This window comes from Oncorhynchus mykiss, chromosome 25 (assembly GCF_057628025.1).
Source record: "Oncorhynchus mykiss isolate SJ-2025 chromosome 25, ASM5762802v1, whole genome shotgun sequence".
In the NCBI taxonomy this organism is placed as follows: domain Eukaryota; kingdom Metazoa; phylum Chordata; class Actinopteri; order Salmoniformes; family Salmonidae; genus Oncorhynchus; species Oncorhynchus mykiss.
This window is the reverse complement of record NC_143046.1, coordinates 87994070-88012500: the sequence shown is the minus strand read 5'-3', so window position 1 is coordinate 88012500 and position 18431 is coordinate 87994070. Positions and strand designations below refer to the sequence as shown.

Here is an 18431-nt window from a genome sequence, read left to right as displayed (position 1 = left end):
ATGATTAAGGTTATGATGCGTCTTACTGTTGTTGTAAAGTTTGTGACTAATATGGTAGCAGCAGGATTGGTCCAAGAAGCTTCCATCTCCTGAATTAGTCTGTATCTAATCTAATGGTCCCCAGGCATCTGAGGAGTGGCTGGGGGAGGCAGAGGAGCCTCTGACAGGGTTCTCCTGGAGGGGTGGATCTGAGAGGGAGACCACCGGCATTCAGATCTGGAGCGAAGTGTTCCTGGTGGACAAACCAGATGGACGCAAGGTATCAGATCTTCACCTTTGACCTGTATTCCAGGGGTGTGCGTCCCAAATGGGCCCCTATTCCCTACATACTGCACTACTTTAGACCCTATTCCCTACATAGTGCACTACTTTAGACCCTATTCCCTACATAGTGCACTACTTTAGACCCTATTCCCTACATAGTGCACTACTTTAGACCCTATTCCCTACATAGTGCACTACTTTAGACCCTATTCACTACATAGTGCACTACTTTAGACCCTATTCACTACATAGTGCACTACTTTAGACCCTATTCCCTACATAGTGCACTACTTTAGACCCTATTCCCTACATAGTGCACTACTTTAGACCCTATTCCCTACATAGTGCACTACTTTAGACCCTATTCCCTACATAGTGCACTACTTTAGACCCTATTCACTACATAGTGCACTACTTTAGACCCTATTCACTACATAGTGCACTACTTTAGACCCTATTCCCTACATAGTGCACTACTTTAGACCCTATTCCCTACATAGTGCACTACTTTAGACCCTATTCCCTACATAGTGCACTACTTTAGACCCTATTCCCTACATAGTGCACTACTTTAGACCCTATTCCCTACATAGTGCACTACTTTAGACCCTATTCACTACATAGTGCACTACTTTAGACCCTATTCCCTTCATACTGCACTACTTTAGACCCTATTCCCTACATAGTGCACTACTTTAGACCCTATTCCCTACATAGTGCACTACTTTAGACCCTATTCCCTACATAGTGCACTACTTTAGACCCTATTCCCTACATAGTGCACTACTTTAGACGCTAATCCCTACATAGTGCACTACTTTTGACTCAGAGCCCCATGGGTAGATTCTGTATAACGACTACAGTTAGAGACCCAATCTGTGATATTTACAGACGTTTGTTGGTCCATCTTAATCGGGGATGAGCCCACTCAGCAGAACTCAGCAGAACTCAGCAGAACTCAGTCGGGGTCTCAACTTACTGTTGTGAGTTATAATAGCAGAAAACACCAGGTGTAATTTCTAAATCGGGGCGGCAGGGTAGCCTAGTGGTTAGAGCGTTGGACTAGTAACCGGAAGGTTGCAAGTTCAAACCCCCGAGCTGACAAGGTACAAATCTGTCGTTCTCCCCCTGAACAAGGTAGTTAACCCACTGTTCCTAGGCTGTCATTGAAAATAAGAATTTGTTCTTAACTGACTTGCCTCGTTAAATAAAGGTAAGCTGTTTTTCTCTTCTCAGTCATTTAATTAGCTCGTATCATCACCATGTTTTTGATTGGTAAATTAATCTAGCGGCCAGCTATCTAAACCTGTAGTAATTATGCAAATATTTCTCTCCACCCCATGGCAAAATGTGTAGAATGGCAGGAAATGAACTTGTTAATCTTCAGTTTTGTCTCTCCAGTTAAACTGTAATATCATTGACACGGCTGAAGAGTTCTGTTCTCCTGTCTCGTCCCTCAGGTGGCTGTTCTACTGATGGACACCCAGGGAACGTTCGACAGCCAGTCAACGTTGAGGGATTCAGCTACTGTGTTTGCACTAAGCACTATGATCAGCTCCATGCAGGTACAAAACAGTGGCTTTGGCCCCTAACGACCCCACTGTCTTAACAGATACAGTGTCTTTGGCCCCTAACGACCCCACTGTCTTAACAGATACAGTGGCCCTAACAACCCCACTGTCTTAACAGATACAGTGGCTTTGGCCCCTAACGACCCCACTGTCTTAACAGATACAGTGGCTTTGGCCCCTAACGACCCCACTGTCTTAACAGATACAGTGGCTTTGGCCCCTAACGACCCCACTGTCTTAACAGATACAGTGGCTTTGGCCCCTAACGACCCCACTGTCTTAACAGATACAGTGGCTTTGGCCCCTAACGACCCCACTGTCTTAACAGATACAGTGGCTTTGGCCCCTAACGACCCCACTGTCTTAACAGATACAGTGGCTTTGGCCCCTAACGACCCCACTGTCTTAACAGATACAGTGGCTTTGGCCCCTAACGACCCCACTGTCTTAACAGATACAGTGGCTTTGGCCCCTAACGACCCCACTGTCTTAACAGATACAGTGGCTTTGGCCCCTAACGACCCCACTGTCTTAACAGATACAGTGGCTTTGGCCCCTAACGACCCCACTGTCTTAACAGATACAGTGGCTTTGGCCCCTAACGACCCCACTGTCTTAACAGATACAGTGGCTTTGGCCCCTGACGACCCCACTGTCTTAACAGATACAGTGGCTTTGGCCCCTGACGACCCCACTATCTTAACAGATACAGTGGCTTTGGCCCCTGACGACCCCACTGTCATAACAGATACAGTGGCTTTGGCCCCTGACGACCCCACTGTCTTAACAGATACAGTGGCTTTGGCCCCTGACGACCCCACTGTCTTAACAGATACAGTGGCTTTGGCCCCTGACGACCCCACTGTCTTAACAGATACAGTGGCTTTGGCCCCTGACGACCCCACTGTCTTAACAGATACAGTGGCTTTGGCCCTAACGACCCCACTGTCATAACAGATACAGTGGCTTTGGCCCCTAACGACCCCACTGTCTTAACAGATACAGTGGCTTTGGCCCCTGACGACCCCACTGTCTTAACAGATACAGTGGCTTTGGCCCCTGACGACCCCACTGTCTTAACAGATACAGTGGCTTTGGCCCCTGACGACCCCACTGTCTTAACAGATACAGTGGCTTTGGCCCCTGACGACTCCACTGTCTTTGAACATGAATAATGACATTGTTTAGAGACCTCGACAACGGTAGATCTTCTGTGCCAAAAACATGTTGGAGTAGAAAAGTTGAATCTCGTTTCGCAGGTGTACAACATCTCCCAGAATGTCCAGGAGGATGATCTTCAACACTTGCAGGTACAGTAGAGATTACATCACCTACAATATCACTGAGGTCTTTCCCTGTGGAGACATTCAGATAGATGACGACTCTAAAAATTAGCTGTTTTTCTTCACACTTTTAAAACTCCTGATTGTGATCAATGTTGATTTTTTTGTTGTTGTTCTCTTTCTTCTCCTCTCTCTTTGTGTTGTTTTGTAGCTCTTCACTGAGTATGGCAGACTCGCTATGGAGGAAACGTTCCTTAAACCATTCCAGGTAGGACGTTCTCTCCTTCCTGTTATTCAGTTTTAGAGGCTTGTGCATCCAGACTGACCACTTTTATTCAGTTTTAGAGGCTTGTGCATTCAGACTGACCACTGTTATTCAGTTTTAGAGGCTTGTGCATCCAGACTGACCACTGCGCTGACGTTCGTGAAACAGAATGTGAGCTCGCGAGATCAGGGTGGTTTACCGAGGCTGATTCAGTACCAGAAGGCTGGTTTAACAAGATGATTCAGTTTACCAGAAGACTGGTTTACCTCAGACTGGTTTAACAAGATGATTCAGTTTCCTCAGACTGGTTTACCTCAGGCTGGTTTACCAAGATGATTGAGTTTACCTCAGGCTGGTTTAACAAGGCTGATTCACCAGAGCAGGAATTATTTAGGTCCTATTTACTTTGGTAGCTTCTTGCTGTCAGAGACGTTCCTTGCTAATGCTTTGCCACTGCACCGTAACTTAGTGAAGCCATGTCTGTATTGTTCCAGTCCATGATATTCCTGGTCCGGGATTGGAGTTTTCCCTACGAGTTCGGCTACGGGCAGGAAGGAGGCATGAAGTTCCTGGAGAAAAGGCTCAAGGTCAGAGGTCACCGATGAACAATGATTATAGTGGTTCACATAAAGATAACAACAACAAGAGTTATATTAACACAGTGTCGTTACCAGAAACTAAAAGGCTGCTATTTATGTGACATGATCATGTTAGTTATAATAATGATACTGATAATACTGATAATGATAATGGTGATATTGATAATGATGATACTGATAATACCGATAATGATAATGGTGATATTGATAATAATGATACTGATAATACAGATAATGATAATAATGATACAGATAATGATAATAATGATACTGATAATAATAATAATGATACTGATAATACAGATAATGATAATGGTGATATTGATAATAATGACACTGATAATAACGATACCGATAATACCAATAATGATAATGTCAATGATGATAATACCGATAATGATAATGATGATAATAATGATACTGATAATAATGATAATACTGATAATGATAATACTGATACTGATAATAATGATAATACTGATAATGATACTGATAATAATAATGATACCGATAAAACCGATAATGATAATAATGATGTTAATAACGATAATACCGATAATGATGATAATAATGATACTGATAATAATGATACTGATAATAATGATAATACTGATAATGATAATACTGATAATAATGATAATGATACTGATAATAATGATAAATGATAATGATAAATGATAATAATGATGATAATAATGGTAATGATGACAATAATAATAATGATGATAATAATGATTATGATGATCATAATAAAAATAAAGATGATTATTATAACAATAGTGATAATAAAATTAATAACAATGATTATAATAACAATGATGATAATGATGATAATGATAATAGTAATATAAGAAGACACTTTAATCCAAACAAACAAATCCTAATCCTCTGCAGGAATTGAACCCATGACATTGGATGTGGTAGCAGTACCCTGTTACCAACTGAGTTTGTGTCTGTGGTTATGTGGTTGTGTGTCTGTGGTTGACTGTTTGTGTCTGTGGTTATGTGTCTGTGGTTGACTGTTTGTGTCTGTGGTTGTGTGTCTGTGGTTGACTGTTTGTGTCTGTGTTGGTGTTTGTCTATGGTTGTGTGTCTGTGGTTGACTGTTTGTGTCTGTGGTTCTGTGTCTGCGGTTGTGTGTCTGTGGTTGTCTGTCTGTGTCTGTGGTTGTGTGTCTGTGGTTGTCTGTTTGTGTCTGTGGTTCTGTGTCTGTGGTTGACTGTTTGTCTGTGGTTCTGTGGTTGTCTGTCTGTGTCTGCGGTTCTGTGGTTGTGGTTGACTGTTTGTGTCTGTGTGTCTGTGGTTGACTGTTTGTGTCTGTGGTTCTGTGTCTGTGGTTGACTGTTTGTGTCTGTGGTTCTGTGTTGTAGATCTCAGAGAACCAACATGAGGAGCTGCAGAACGTCCGTAAACACATCCACTCCTGCTTCACCAACATCTCCTGCTTCCTGATGCCCCACCCCGGACTCAAAGTGGCCACCAACCCTAACTTCGACGGCAGACTCAAAGGTACAATACACATTTCGTAATCTTGGTGGTTTTAAAACAAACACAACACACTTTGTGATGACAAAACAACAGACTAATCCCATTGATGAATTTAAACACAACAGACTAATCCCATTGATGCATTTAAACACAACAGACTAATCCCATTGATGCATTTAAACACAACAGACTAATCCCATTGATGCATTTAAACACAACAGACTAATCCCATTGATGAATTTAAACACAACAGACTAATCCCATTGATGCATTTAAACACAAGACTAATCCCATTGATGAATTTAAACACAACAGACTAATCCCATTGATGAATTTAAACACAACAGACTAATCCCATTGATGAATTTAAACACAACAGACTAATCCCATTGATGAATTTAAACACAACAGACTAATCCCATTGATGAATTTAAACACAACTGTAATTCCCGGGGTGTAGTGGAGGAAGGAGTCAGACGCAGGAGACAGAGAGTTCAGAGTAGCTTCTTTATACACCGACCAGGTGAAAACAGACGCCACTCAAAACAAATACCCCAAAACACAGGGATTAAAAACAGTCCCAAAACACAGGGGATTAAAAACAGTCCCAAAACACAGGGGATTAAAATCAGTCCCAACACACAGGGGATTACAATCAGTCCCAAAACACAGGGGATTAAAAACAGTCCCAAAACACAGGGGATTAAAATCAGTCCCAACACACAGGGGATTAAAATCAGTCCCAAAACACAGGGGATTAAAAACAGTCCCAAAACACAGGGGATTAAAATCAGTCCCAACACACAGGGGATTAAAATCAGTCCCAAAACACAGGGGATTAAAAACAGTCCCAAAACACAGGGGATTAAAAACAGTCCCAAAACACAGGGGATTAAAAACAGTCCCAAAACACAGGGGATTAAAATCAGTCCCAAAACACAGGGGATTAAAAACAGTCCCAAAACACAGGGGATTAAAAACAGTCCCAAAACACAGGGGATTAAAAACAGTCCCAAAACACAGGGGATTAAAAACAGTCCCAAAACACAGGGGATTAAAAACAGTCCCAAAAAACAGGGGATTAAAAACAGTCCCAAAAAACAGCTCACGTACACGAACAACCGTGACATACATGCGTGTACAAAGAGTACACATAAAACAATCCCGCACACCCAGCAGGCAGGCCGGCTGGCTAATAAAGCCCAACTAATAAACCTAATTAACAACAGGTGTAACTAATAAACAGACAAGGAGGGGGAGGAAAAGATCAGTGGCAGCTAGTAGGCCGGTGACGACGACCGCCGAGTGCCACCCGAACGGGAAGGGGAGCCACCTTCGGGTAGGAGTCGTGACAACATCAGACTAATCCCATTGATGAATTTAAACACCACAGACTAATCCCATTGATCAATTTAAACACCACAGACTAATCCCATTGATTAATTTAAAGCACACAGCACACTATAGTTTGAGGCGGCAGGTAGCCTAGTGCTTAGAGCGTTGTGCCAGTAACCGAAAGGTTGTTGGATCGAATCCCTGAGCTGACAAGGTAAAAATCTGTCGTTCTGCCCCTAAACAAGGCAGTTAACCCTCTGTTCCTAGGCTGTCATTGTAAATAAGAATTTGTTCTTCGCTAATTTGCCTAGTCAAACAAAAGTAAATAATAATTAAAGTTAGATGTTCCTTTGATGCGATTTCATTTTACAGGAACATGACTGAAATTGTCACATGACAGGAAGTGTGTTTTTGTTTAGTCCTCCTACTTGGTTAATGCAAATGGTCGCTGGTTCAAGCCCAGCTCGAGGCAGGCAACATGGTTACATACCTACCCTTTACCTAATCTCACTTCTCCCTAACCCGTGTGCAGAGATCGACCGTGAGTTCATCAACAACCTGCAGATCCTGGTCCCGTGGCTGCTGAGTCCCAAGAACCTGGATGTCAAGGAGATCAACGGCAGCAACATCACCTGCAGAGGCCTGCTGGAGTACTTCAAGGTCCTGGGGGGTCTTCGATTTTTAGCCTGTTCCCAGATCTGTTTGTAAGTCCTCTGGTCGTTGTCAGAAGTTAACAAGACAGCACAAACAGATCTGGGACCAGGCTACTCGAATTTGGTACGGTTAAACAATGTGCATCAACCGATATTCACGATGGAGTGAATGCTTCAACCAACCAGTGAAAATAATGATATTGAAATTGTTGTTAAGTAATGTAGGTGTTTGTTGTTGATGATCCCCCCCCCCCCCCCTCCTCCACCACCCAGGCATACATCAAAATCTACCAGGGGGAGGAGCTGCCACACCCGAAATCCATGCTGCAGGTACCAATGTCTTGTGTTGTATCTTTCTTCCATCATTATAATGCGTTATTACCTGATGAATATAACCGTGTGGTGTTTCTCAGGCCACAGCGGAGGCCAACAACCTGGCAGCAGTGGCCGCAGCCAGGGACCTGTACAACAAGAAGATGGAGCAGGTGACAAGGCAGGGCTGTATTCTGTTACGGGCTTATCCGGGCTTATCTCCGATTATAATGCTGCTGCCTACCTGAGACCTGCTGTTGTCCTGAGACCTGCTGTTGTCCTGAGACCTGCTGTTGTCCTGAGACCTACAGTTGTCCTGAGACCTACTGTTGTCCACCCCTCCCCCGACCAATAGTCATTCTCCCGAAGAGTGAATTCTCAATCCCCCCCCTCCTCCTCTTTCTCCTCCTTAACTTCTCTCCCCTCCATTCCTCCTCCTCTCTCCCCTCCATTCCTCCTCCTCTCTCCCCTCCATTCCTCCTCCTCTCTCCCCTCCATTCCTCCTCCTCTCTCCCCTCATTCCTCCTCAACCTCTCTCCCCTCCATTCCTCCGCAACCTCTCTCCCCTCCATTCCTCCTCAACCTCTCCCCTCCATTCCTCCTCTCTCCCCTCCATTCCTCTTCCTCCTCTCTCCCCTCCATTCCTCCTCTCTCCCCTCCATTCCTCCTCAACCTCTCTCCCCTCCATTCCTCCTCAACCTCTCTCCTCTCCTCCTCTCTCCCCTCCATTCCTCCTCCTCTCTCCCCAGGTGTGTGGTGGGGACCGGCCCTTCCTGGCCCCAGCAGAGCTCCAGGCCAGACACAGTGACATCAGAGAGGAAGCCCTCCAGGTGTTTCGGGGGGTCAAGAAGATGGGAGGGGAGGAGTTCAGCCGACGGTACCTGCTACAGCTGGAGGGAGAGGTATGTCACAGGAAGCACAGGTGGGATCTGAACCCCCTGTCTCTCGCTCGGGAAACCAACATCTTTCTTATAACCATTAAACCAATAGGAAATTCCCTCTTTGGTGGTCTGTCACAGGTGGAATCTGAATCCCTGTCTTCCGTTCGGGTTGTTGGGATAGCTCTCTACTTTCCTCACCTTTGACCATTTTGTTTTTTAACAAAACTGTTCAAGTTCCTGGCAGAGCGTTGATGGACAACAATCTTCAAGTCACGCAATATCTAAGTCATTTATTCCTTAGCCACTTCCACTGTAGCTTTGACCGTGTGCTTCGTTGTCATGCTGAAAGGTGAACTTCCGGCCCAGTTTCAACTTTCTCGCTGAGAGGGCAGCAGCTTTTCCTCAAGGACTTTTCTGTACATTGCAACATTCATTTCCTGTTCTATCCTGATCAGAAACTTCTCCACAACATGGTGTTGCCGCCACCATGCTTCACAGTAGGGATGGTGTTCATTGAGTGATGTGCCATGTTGGATTTGCGCCAAACGTGACGCTTTGCGTTTAGGCCAAAAGGTTCAGTTCTTGTTTCTTCAGACCACTAAACTTTTTGCCATATAGCTAAAGAATCTCCTGAGTGTTTTTTACATTTTAGTTTCATCCTTCAAACAGGATTCAAGGTGGGCTTTCTTGAGTAATGGCTTCCTTCTGGCCACGCTACTATACATGGCAGACATTGTTGTCACGTGCACACTGTGACCAGTCGTGGAAATAAAAGCCTGGCCTTAACGCAACACAACTCAACTCAACTTTGTCCTGGAATTAGAGACCCTGTGTCTCAATGTTGACTTCCTGTTGAAATAAAAGGTCTAATATGTAAATAAAATAAAGACTACGGGTCAATCGGAAATGACCTTTATTAAATTAGAATTCTGCTGTAGCGCGGATCTTCAGAACAGATTGAATGGACCCTGTCACGAGAATTTTCAATCCCGATGATGACTCAACAATCACTATAGCTTTGACCAATTCCCAGAGGTTGTAAGGCCCGGGTTAATAGAAGAATTTAGACAAAGTCCCAGTCTGCAATAGATCAATACTTTATTCAGAGAGTACTCTGACTTCAAAATGAGAACACAATATTTTTAAAACACACGCACACACACGAACTCACATCAGTAGAATCTCCACCTCTCTTTAGGTGGGCTGTATTTTTTTCACAATACTAACACCTAGTTTCTCATTATCTTCTGCAAGCCATTCCTAACAGTTACTCCCCTACCTAGATCACAAGTCGATAGTTCAGTTGGCCTTGAATGTCTCAACTATACCCAGCTCATATTGCGAAATAGTAACACAATGGCCTAGTCACACACATTATTAAATTATGACTCTAACACATTTCATACAATTATATGATTTCAGGGTGGAATACTTTAGTCATTACTTTAAACATATACATTCCTTTATCAGACCACCCCCCTTATTTCTAGAGTAACACAGTGGTAAATCCCCATATAATCAACTCTGTTCCAGGTGGACGAGGTGTTCAACCAGTACATCAAGCACAACGACTCCAAGAACATCTTCCACGCCGCCCGCACCCCGGCCACGCTGTTCGTGGTGATCTTCATCATGTACGTGGCGGCGGGGATCACGGGCTTCGTGGGGGTTGACATCATCGCCAGCGTGTGTAATATGATACTGGGCCTGACGTTGATCACCCTGTGTACCTGGGCCTACATACGCTACTCTGGGGAGTACCGAGAGCTGGGTCAGGTCATCGACCAGGTGGCTGGAGCACTCTGGGACCAGGTAGGTCCCCACACCTGAGCTATGCCCAAATTCCAAATGTGTATTTTATTCTATATTTTAGTGTATAACCAGGGGTACAGTGTCCATTTTTAGGATATCCTCAGTCTCATACCTCACCACATCCATTGTGTTATCTCACTCCTTCTTGAAGGAATTGACTCAAAGGAGGAAAAGGAATGACTCAAGGAAGGTTTGAGGCTGAGGATGTCCTAAAATGGACATGGTACATGCGCTCTATGAGAATGTGCGTTATCATATCGATGTGTGTGCCATAAAGTGATTCAAAGTTTATGGACTCCTAAACCAGAAGGATCCTCACAGTTTTAACTAGAAATGTTGTGTATAAGTAAGTGATAGAGCATCTAAACCACTAGGTGGTGACATACAACACATTTTACTGTGTTGAACAATCTGGAAATAATTGCAATGTGTTGTCTTTAAGAGTTTGAGCTGAAGAAAACATTTCAAACATGTAAATATTTTATATTACATTTAATTTGTCTAAGACCTGTGTTTTTGTTTTTGTTCTATGTTTTGCAACAGGGAAGCACAAATGAGGTGAGTGGGGAGTTGTGTTCTCAATCAGTCGGCGTCAGGCCATAGAGATAAAAAGAGAACTCCAGATGGATAGAACTAGTTTATCCAGAATGGCACAGATAAGTCCTATTTCTTCTCCAACTCTATGGTATAGGCTCACTGAATGTATCAGTCCATCTCTATGGTATCGGCCCTACTGGATGTATCAGTCCATCTCTATGGTATAGGCCCTACTGGATGTATCAGTCCATCTCTATGGTATAGGCCTACTGGATGTATCAGTCCATCTCTATGGTATAGGCCTACTGGATGTATCAGTCCATCTCTATGGTATAGGCCTACTGGATGTATCAGTCCATCTCTATGGTATAGGCCTACTGGATGTATCAGTCCATCTCTATGGTATCAGCCCTACTGGATGTATCAGTCCATCTCTATGGTATAGGCCTACTGGATGTATCAGTCCATCTCTATGGTATAGGCCCTACTGGATGTATCAGTCCATCTCTATGGTATAGGCCTACTGGATGTATCAGTCCGTCTCTATGGTATAGGCCTACTGGATGTATCAGTCCATCTCTATGGTATAGGCCCTACTGGATGTATTAGTCCATCTCTATGGTATAGGCCTACTGGATGTATCAGTCCATCTCTATGCTATAGGCCTACTGGATGTATCAGTCCATCTCTATGCTATAGGCCTACTGGATGTATCAGTAACTCTATCCATCTTGAGCATTCCAATATTGGTTAGTCTGAAATGCACCCTCTTCCTCTCCTGTTGTTCACAGGTTCTGTAGAAGGCTAAATGTTGCCTAGGAAGTACTGTTTCTGTATCTAGACACATTCTGGACCAACAATCTTGAGCATTCAGACAATGATTTATTTAAATGCCCCCTCTTCTCGACCAGTTACGATCCCTCTTCTCATTTCTCCAGGCGCTGTATAAGCTGTATACTGCTGCAGCCAATCACGGGCACCTGTACCACCATGCGTTCTCTGGTCCCCAGGCCCCCGAAGAGGGGGGGGAGGCCCCCGAGAAACCCACCAGGATGAGGAACTGACTGGGTGACCTGATTGGCTAGAGCACAGCAGGGACTGCTGGGTACCTCTTAAGTAGCATGATGGACAGAGAGGAGGGAAGAGGGGGAGGCATTGGGAAGCATCCTCATCCGCAGGGCACTCTTTTACTACGGTATTGGCTGGAACAGTCCAGCGATGCGTTCACTATTTTAAATCCAAATGTGGACAATTGTAATGGCACAATCTCCCTTTGAACTGGGGTTGCTGCTCTATCAACAATGGGGATTTTCACTTATCATTGTCCTTCATTTGGAGAACATAGGGTGGCAGTAGAGTCATTTTATAGTTTACGGCAGATTTAATTGTCTTGCGTCAGATTGCGTGCCGAACGGCCGTCTGCAACTTGGTAGTTTGGCAACGCGTTCCCCTCAGAAAAACGAAGCCATCTGTCGTCTGAAGACAATGCTGCTGATTTTCACGAATAGGTGTTTACCTGATTATGCCGTTTTTTAAATATATATATATATATATATATATTTTTTTTTTTTTTCCTTTTTATTTAACTAGGCAAGTCAGTTAAGAACAAATTCTTATCTTCAATGACAGCCTAGTGGGTTAAACTTCCTGTTCAGGGGGCAGAACGACAGATTTGTACCTTGTCAGCTCGGGGGTTTGAACTTGCAACCTTCTGGCAACTAGTCCAACGCTCTAACCACTAGGCTACCCTGCCGTTTTGAGGAGAGAGGTTTAATCGAAGTTGACCTCTGACCTTGTAACTGACTGGTGGTCCATGTATATTGATGTTTGATCGAGTTTAGGTTTTTTTTTTTATCTAAGAAACGTCCCATATGGGGCGGCAGGGTAGCCTAGTGGTTAGAGTGGAGGGGCGGCAGGGTAGCCTAGTGGTTAGAGTGGAGGGGCGGCAGGTAGCCTAGTGGTTAGAGTGGAGGGGCGGCAGGGTAGCCTAGTGGTTAGAGTGGAGGGGCGGCAGGTAGCCTAGTGGTTAGAGTGGAGGGGCGGCAGGGTAGCCTAGTGGTTAGAGCGTTGGACTAGTAACTGGAAGGTTGCAAGTTCAAACCCCCGAGCTCACAAGGTACAAATCTGTCCTTCTGCCCCCTGAACAGGCAGTTAACCCACTAGGCCTTCATTGAAGATAAGAATTTGTTTTTAACTGACTTGCCTGGTTAAATAAAGGTATAAATTAATAATAAAAAGGAATAGGGTCCCTTTTGGTTAAGCATCTTTCCTTAAAATATACACTTTCATTCGCATGGTAAATCGTTAGTGTCTACCGTTTTAGGCTCTCCAGACTTATCTCCAGTCTGGTACATTTGTCAACATTTTTCACATGTTTAGGGCTTGTACTTATCCTGGCACTTTAAAAAGGAAAACTCCACCCAAAGACTAATCTTTTGGTATCTGTTTCGTTAGTCCATTTGTTGACATAAGCAAAACATTTTTTAGGACTATCAGCGATCACGTTTTTTTTTTTAAAGATATATAACTTTCAAAATACAGGGATGATCTCTGTATTTCATCATACGGGGGATGTTTGTTTGTTTCTTAGTTATTGAATATATGGGTACTGTGTGCCAATATAGTGCATCTACAGTTTCGTGCAGCATTGTCTTCCTTCGTATGTGGCTGCCACTAGTTTACATGAGCGTCAGAGCGTCATACTGTGCACACAGAATTAAATATATGTTATTGTATCTCAAAATGGTCACAAATTTAGACTGGAAAGGAATTCACTGGCGGGGACACGATAGTTGTAATTTAAGTAGTGGAAATACTCCCCAACACAGAGTTAGTTACGGGATAGTTCAGTAGACGTGAACCAGAGTGTCATTTGTGATGTGGTCAAAGAGCCTTCAACTAATGGCACAGGGCTGGGTAGAGGTAGAGAATGATTCTAAACAGTTCAAAGTTCACACTATCTATTATACGTATCTATCACCTCATATTGGTCTGCTTCCTGCTCGGTTTTGGTAAATAAATACATTTAAAAAAACAGAAATTGTATAATCCTTTTGAATTGTTTGTGTGACTTTTTTTGTGGGTGGAGGGATGGCTGGGGAAAACAGAGACAGACAGGGACAGACAACTCCAGAGAGGGGGAGAGAGAGACCATTGTTGTTGGTACACATTGAATGTTCTAGCAAAGCACTGGAACACACAGAATCCGTTCTAGAATGAGTTTACTGGTCATTCATCTAGGAAGCCTGGTTATGAAATATCTTCATGGTTCGTACAGTCTTGCCGACTCCTGTCGTCCTCGTCACGCCGCTGTGACCGTAGTAGTTGGCAAGACGACACAAACAGATCTGGGACCAGGCTATGTTTGGGAAAGACGTCCATACATCTCCCCTCTATACTTCTTTAGGCCGTCTGTCTGTCTGTCTGGACTACTGTATGGTAAAGGTAAAAGGAGGCTGCCCTAGACGGGGTAAACCCACAACACAGGTTGTTGATAACAGTTGATTTTCTGATTTCATTAGAGATTCTCCAGTACTTTTGTATACTTTATAGCCCAGTAGTTCTGAAAAGTAGAGCCCACGAGCCAAAAGTACTGTCACCCTAACCCTTTATAGCCCAGTAGTTCTGAAAAGTAGAGCCCACGAGCCAAAAGTGCATTGTCACGTACAGTATGTGCACCACGTCATTGCCCTCTCTTTCTCGCTACGTCCACTGAGCTGTTGGCCCCGCCCTGCAACTTCATTGGATATACCTCAGGGCAGGCCTCTAGCTAGGAGGTCACTCAAATACGAGGGGCTCATTGGCTAGAACTCTAATTGCTGTGGGGGGGAATGTAGGGAAAATGTCACCGCACAGCTTTAAGAAAAGTTGCTTTCAAACTAGCGATTTTTGTGGCTAATTGAGGTAAAAGTTATTCTGCAGTAAGTATAAATTATACATTGACTTATCCAGCGGGAAGTTCAAACAAATACTTAGTCGCCAAAGTACCGGAGCATGTCTTTTAAGAAAGCTAAACCTGTTTTGGTTTAGTCCATTAGATCATGCTCATTTAAAGCTCATATTTCTTTTTTTTTTTAAATAATAATTTCAAAATGTTTTGGCAATTTAGCGGGCTAACTCTGTGATCCTGTTGGGCATTACACCTTTCTGATGAGCTAAACCTGTCTCCCAAACGGCTTGGGCCTGTTAACCAGTGGTTCTGTTATTGGTCGGAAAACGCTTTTCACGTTTGAAAACAATATGTCAGTGGACTGTTACATTTGTAGATCGTATTGCGTAGAATTTTACGAGAGAACAATATGTACAGTACTAGTCAAACGTTCGGACACCTACTTAAGGGTTTTTATTTTTACTATTTTCTACATTGTAGAATAGTAGAAGACAAACTATGCAATCACATAGTATTATGTAACAGTAACCACAGTAACCACAGTAACCAAAAAAGTGTTAAATTAAAGTATATTTTAGATTCTTCAAAGTAGCCACCCTTTGCCTTTGATAACTTTGCACACTCTTGGCATTCTCTCAACCAGCTTCACCTGGAATGTTTTTCCAACAGTCTTGAAGGAGTCCCCACATATGCTGAGCCATTCTTGGCTGCTTTTCCTTCACTCCGGTCCAACTCATCCCAAACCATCTCAATTGGGTTGAGGTCGGGTGATTGTGGAGGCTAGGTCATCTGATGCAGCACTCCATCACTCTCCCTTCTTGGTCAAATAGCCCTTACACAGCCTGGAGGTGTCTTGTTGAAAAACAAATGATAGTCCCACTAAGCGCAAAGCACCATCAAACCTCCTCCTCCATGCTTCAAGGTGGGAACCATACATGCAGAGATCATCCGTTCACGTACTCAGACGAAAAGGACAGATTTCCACCAGTCTAATGTCCATTGCTCATGTTTCATGGCCCAAGAAAGTCAATTTGTTCTTTAGTAGTGATTAATTTGCAGCAATTCGACCACGAAGGCCTGATTCACTCGATGTTGAGATGTCTGTTACTTGAACTCTATGAAGCATTTACTTGGGTTGCAATCTCAGGAGCAGGTAACTCTAATGAACTTGTCCTCTGCAGCAGAGGTAACTCTGGGTCTTCTTTTCCTGTGGCGGTCCTCATGAGAGCCAGTTTCATCACAGTGCTTGATGGGTTTTGCGACTGCACTTGGAAGAAACATTCAAAAGTTCTTAATTTTCCACATTGACTGACCTTCATGTCTTAAAGTAATGATGGACTGTCGTTTCCCTATGCTTATTTGAGCTGTACTTTTACCAAATAGGGCTATCTTCTGTATACCCCCCCCCCCCTCCCTCTACCTTGTCACAACCGATTGGCTCAAACGCATTAAGGAATGTTAATTGAAATGCATTCCAGGTGACTACCTCATTAAGCTGGTTGAGAGAATGCCAAGAGTGGCTACTTTGAAGAATCTCAAATATAAACATTTGTTTAATGCTTTTTTGGTTACTACATGATTCCATGTGTTATTTCATAGTTTTGATGTCTTCACTATTCTTCTACAATGTAGAAAATAGTAAAAATAAAGAAAAACCCTTGGATGAGTAGGTGTGTCCACTGGTACTGTATATTAATACATTTTAAGGATCATGGATCAAAGCCATTGAACATTTTTGGAGGCATTTTGTTCTTCTATGTTAATTTACATGTCAGGTTGTTATAAGAGGTTTGTATTGTAACAAGAGTTCCGAGTCCCGAATGGAACCCCTTCCCCTATATAGTGCACTACTTCTCTGGTCAGAAATAGTGAACCATATAAGAATCAGGAAGCCATTTGGAATCACACAGACAAATACATAGGAGCACGGTGATTTGTTCGTCGTCTTTCACACTACAGTATAATGTAACATTCACTACAAGGCTTCAGCGTCATCGATCTTTAAAATACAGTGATTTAATATCTAAAAAACTTCCATCCGCGTCGTCGTTCATTGGGAACCAAATGGAAAGAAAACAGGGACTGGGAGGCTGCCAGTAGACTGCACTCCGATACTAAACGCTCACTAGTTTCCCCCCACCACCCCCGGTGTCAACTTGTTAAAAAAACGATGTTGGTCAGATTTTGTACGTTTCTGCCAGAATGGTGTTACAAATATGAAACAAGAATAAAAAATAACCTCAATAGGTTTAAATAATTTATTGATAGTTGCTTTTTCAAAAGACAATAGTTACAATTACAGATTAAAGAAATTTACTGTACATAAGAGGATTGTGTATTACTTGAGTGCATAGTTTGGGGTTTTGAATGAAAAACAGGCATCGGTTGGAGGAAGAAGACAGACTGTTTAGTCTCCCCCCCACCCCCCCCTTCCTTTTCCACAGGCTTGAGAGAAATTGTTTTCGCAGCAAACTATTGCTTTTGTCCTGCATCTGCACTCCATGGAGGTTAAGCATCATCTGTATGGTGACATCATTAAGAACAGATGGGTCGTAACTAGCTGGGTCGCTGTATGGCGACATCAACAGATGGGTCGTAACTAGCTGTATGGTGACATCACTAAGAACAGATGGGTCGTAACTAGCTGGGTCGCTGTTTGGCGACATCATTAAGAACAGATGGGTCGTAACGAGCTGTATGGTGACATCATTGAGAACAGATGTCGTAACTAGCTGTATGGTGACATTAAGAACAGATGGGTCGTAACTAGCTGTGTGGTGACATTAAGAACAGATGGGTCGTAACTAGCTGTATGGTGACAATACGAACAGATGGGTCGTAACTAGCTGGGTCGATGTATGGCGACATCATTAACAGATGGGTCGTAACTAGCTGTATGGTGACATTCTGAACAGATGGGTCGTAACTAGCTGGATCGCTGTATGGCGACATCAAGAACAGATGGGTCGTAACTAGCTGTATGGTGACAATAAGAACAGGTGGGTCGTAACGAGCTGTATGGTGACATCATTGAGAACAGATGGGTCGTAACTAGCTGTATGGTGACATTAAGAACAGATGGGTCGTAACTAGCTGTGTGGTGACATTAAGAACAGATGGGTCGTAACTAGCTGTATGGTGTTATTAAGAACAGATGGGTCGTAACTAGCTGTATGGTGACAATACGAACAGATGGGTCGTAACTAGCTGGGTCGCTGTATGGCGACATCATTAACAGATGGGTCGTAACTAGCTGTATGGTGACATTCTGAACAGATGGGTCGTAACTAGCTGTATTGCGACATCAAGAACAGATGGGTCGTAACTAGCTGTATGGTGACAATAAGAACAGGTGGGTCGTAACTAGCTGTATGGTGTTATTAAGAACAGATGGGTCGTAACTAACTATGGTGACATCATTAAGAACACATGGGTCGTAACTAGCTGTATGGTGACATCATTAAGAACAGATGGGTCGTAACTAGCAGTTACTGCATAGCTTGGTAGCTGTGGTCTCTCCCAGAACAGAGCTGAGACAGTCA

General features: G+C 43.4%; 1 protein-coding gene across 1 annotated transcript in view; it reads left to right on the top strand.

Annotated features, from left to right (window-relative positions):
* The window catches only part of LOC110505958 (atlastin-1), an 18401-nt gene extending 5500 nt beyond the window's left edge, over positions 1 to 12901 (top strand). Inside the window, exons 3-15 of the mRNA XM_036962939.2 lie at positions 125 to 259; positions 1725 to 1829; positions 3095 to 3145; positions 3330 to 3386; positions 3878 to 3970; positions 5353 to 5491; positions 7338 to 7465; positions 7732 to 7788; positions 7872 to 7943; positions 8520 to 8672; positions 10185 to 10463; positions 11007 to 11021; positions 11939 to 12901. Coding sequence (XP_036818834.1) covers positions 125 to 259; positions 1725 to 1829; positions 3095 to 3145; positions 3330 to 3386; positions 3878 to 3970; positions 5353 to 5491; positions 7338 to 7465; positions 7732 to 7788; positions 7872 to 7943; positions 8520 to 8672; positions 10185 to 10463; positions 11007 to 11021; positions 11939 to 12064 — 1410 coding nt within the window. The 3' untranslated portion in view covers positions 12065 to 12901. The remainder of the gene's footprint in view (positions 1 to 124; positions 260 to 1724; positions 1830 to 3094; positions 3146 to 3329; positions 3387 to 3877; positions 3971 to 5352; positions 5492 to 7337; positions 7466 to 7731; positions 7789 to 7871; positions 7944 to 8519; positions 8673 to 10184; positions 10464 to 11006; positions 11022 to 11938) is intronic.
* The last annotated feature ends 5530 nt before the right edge of the window (positions 12902 to 18431 follow it).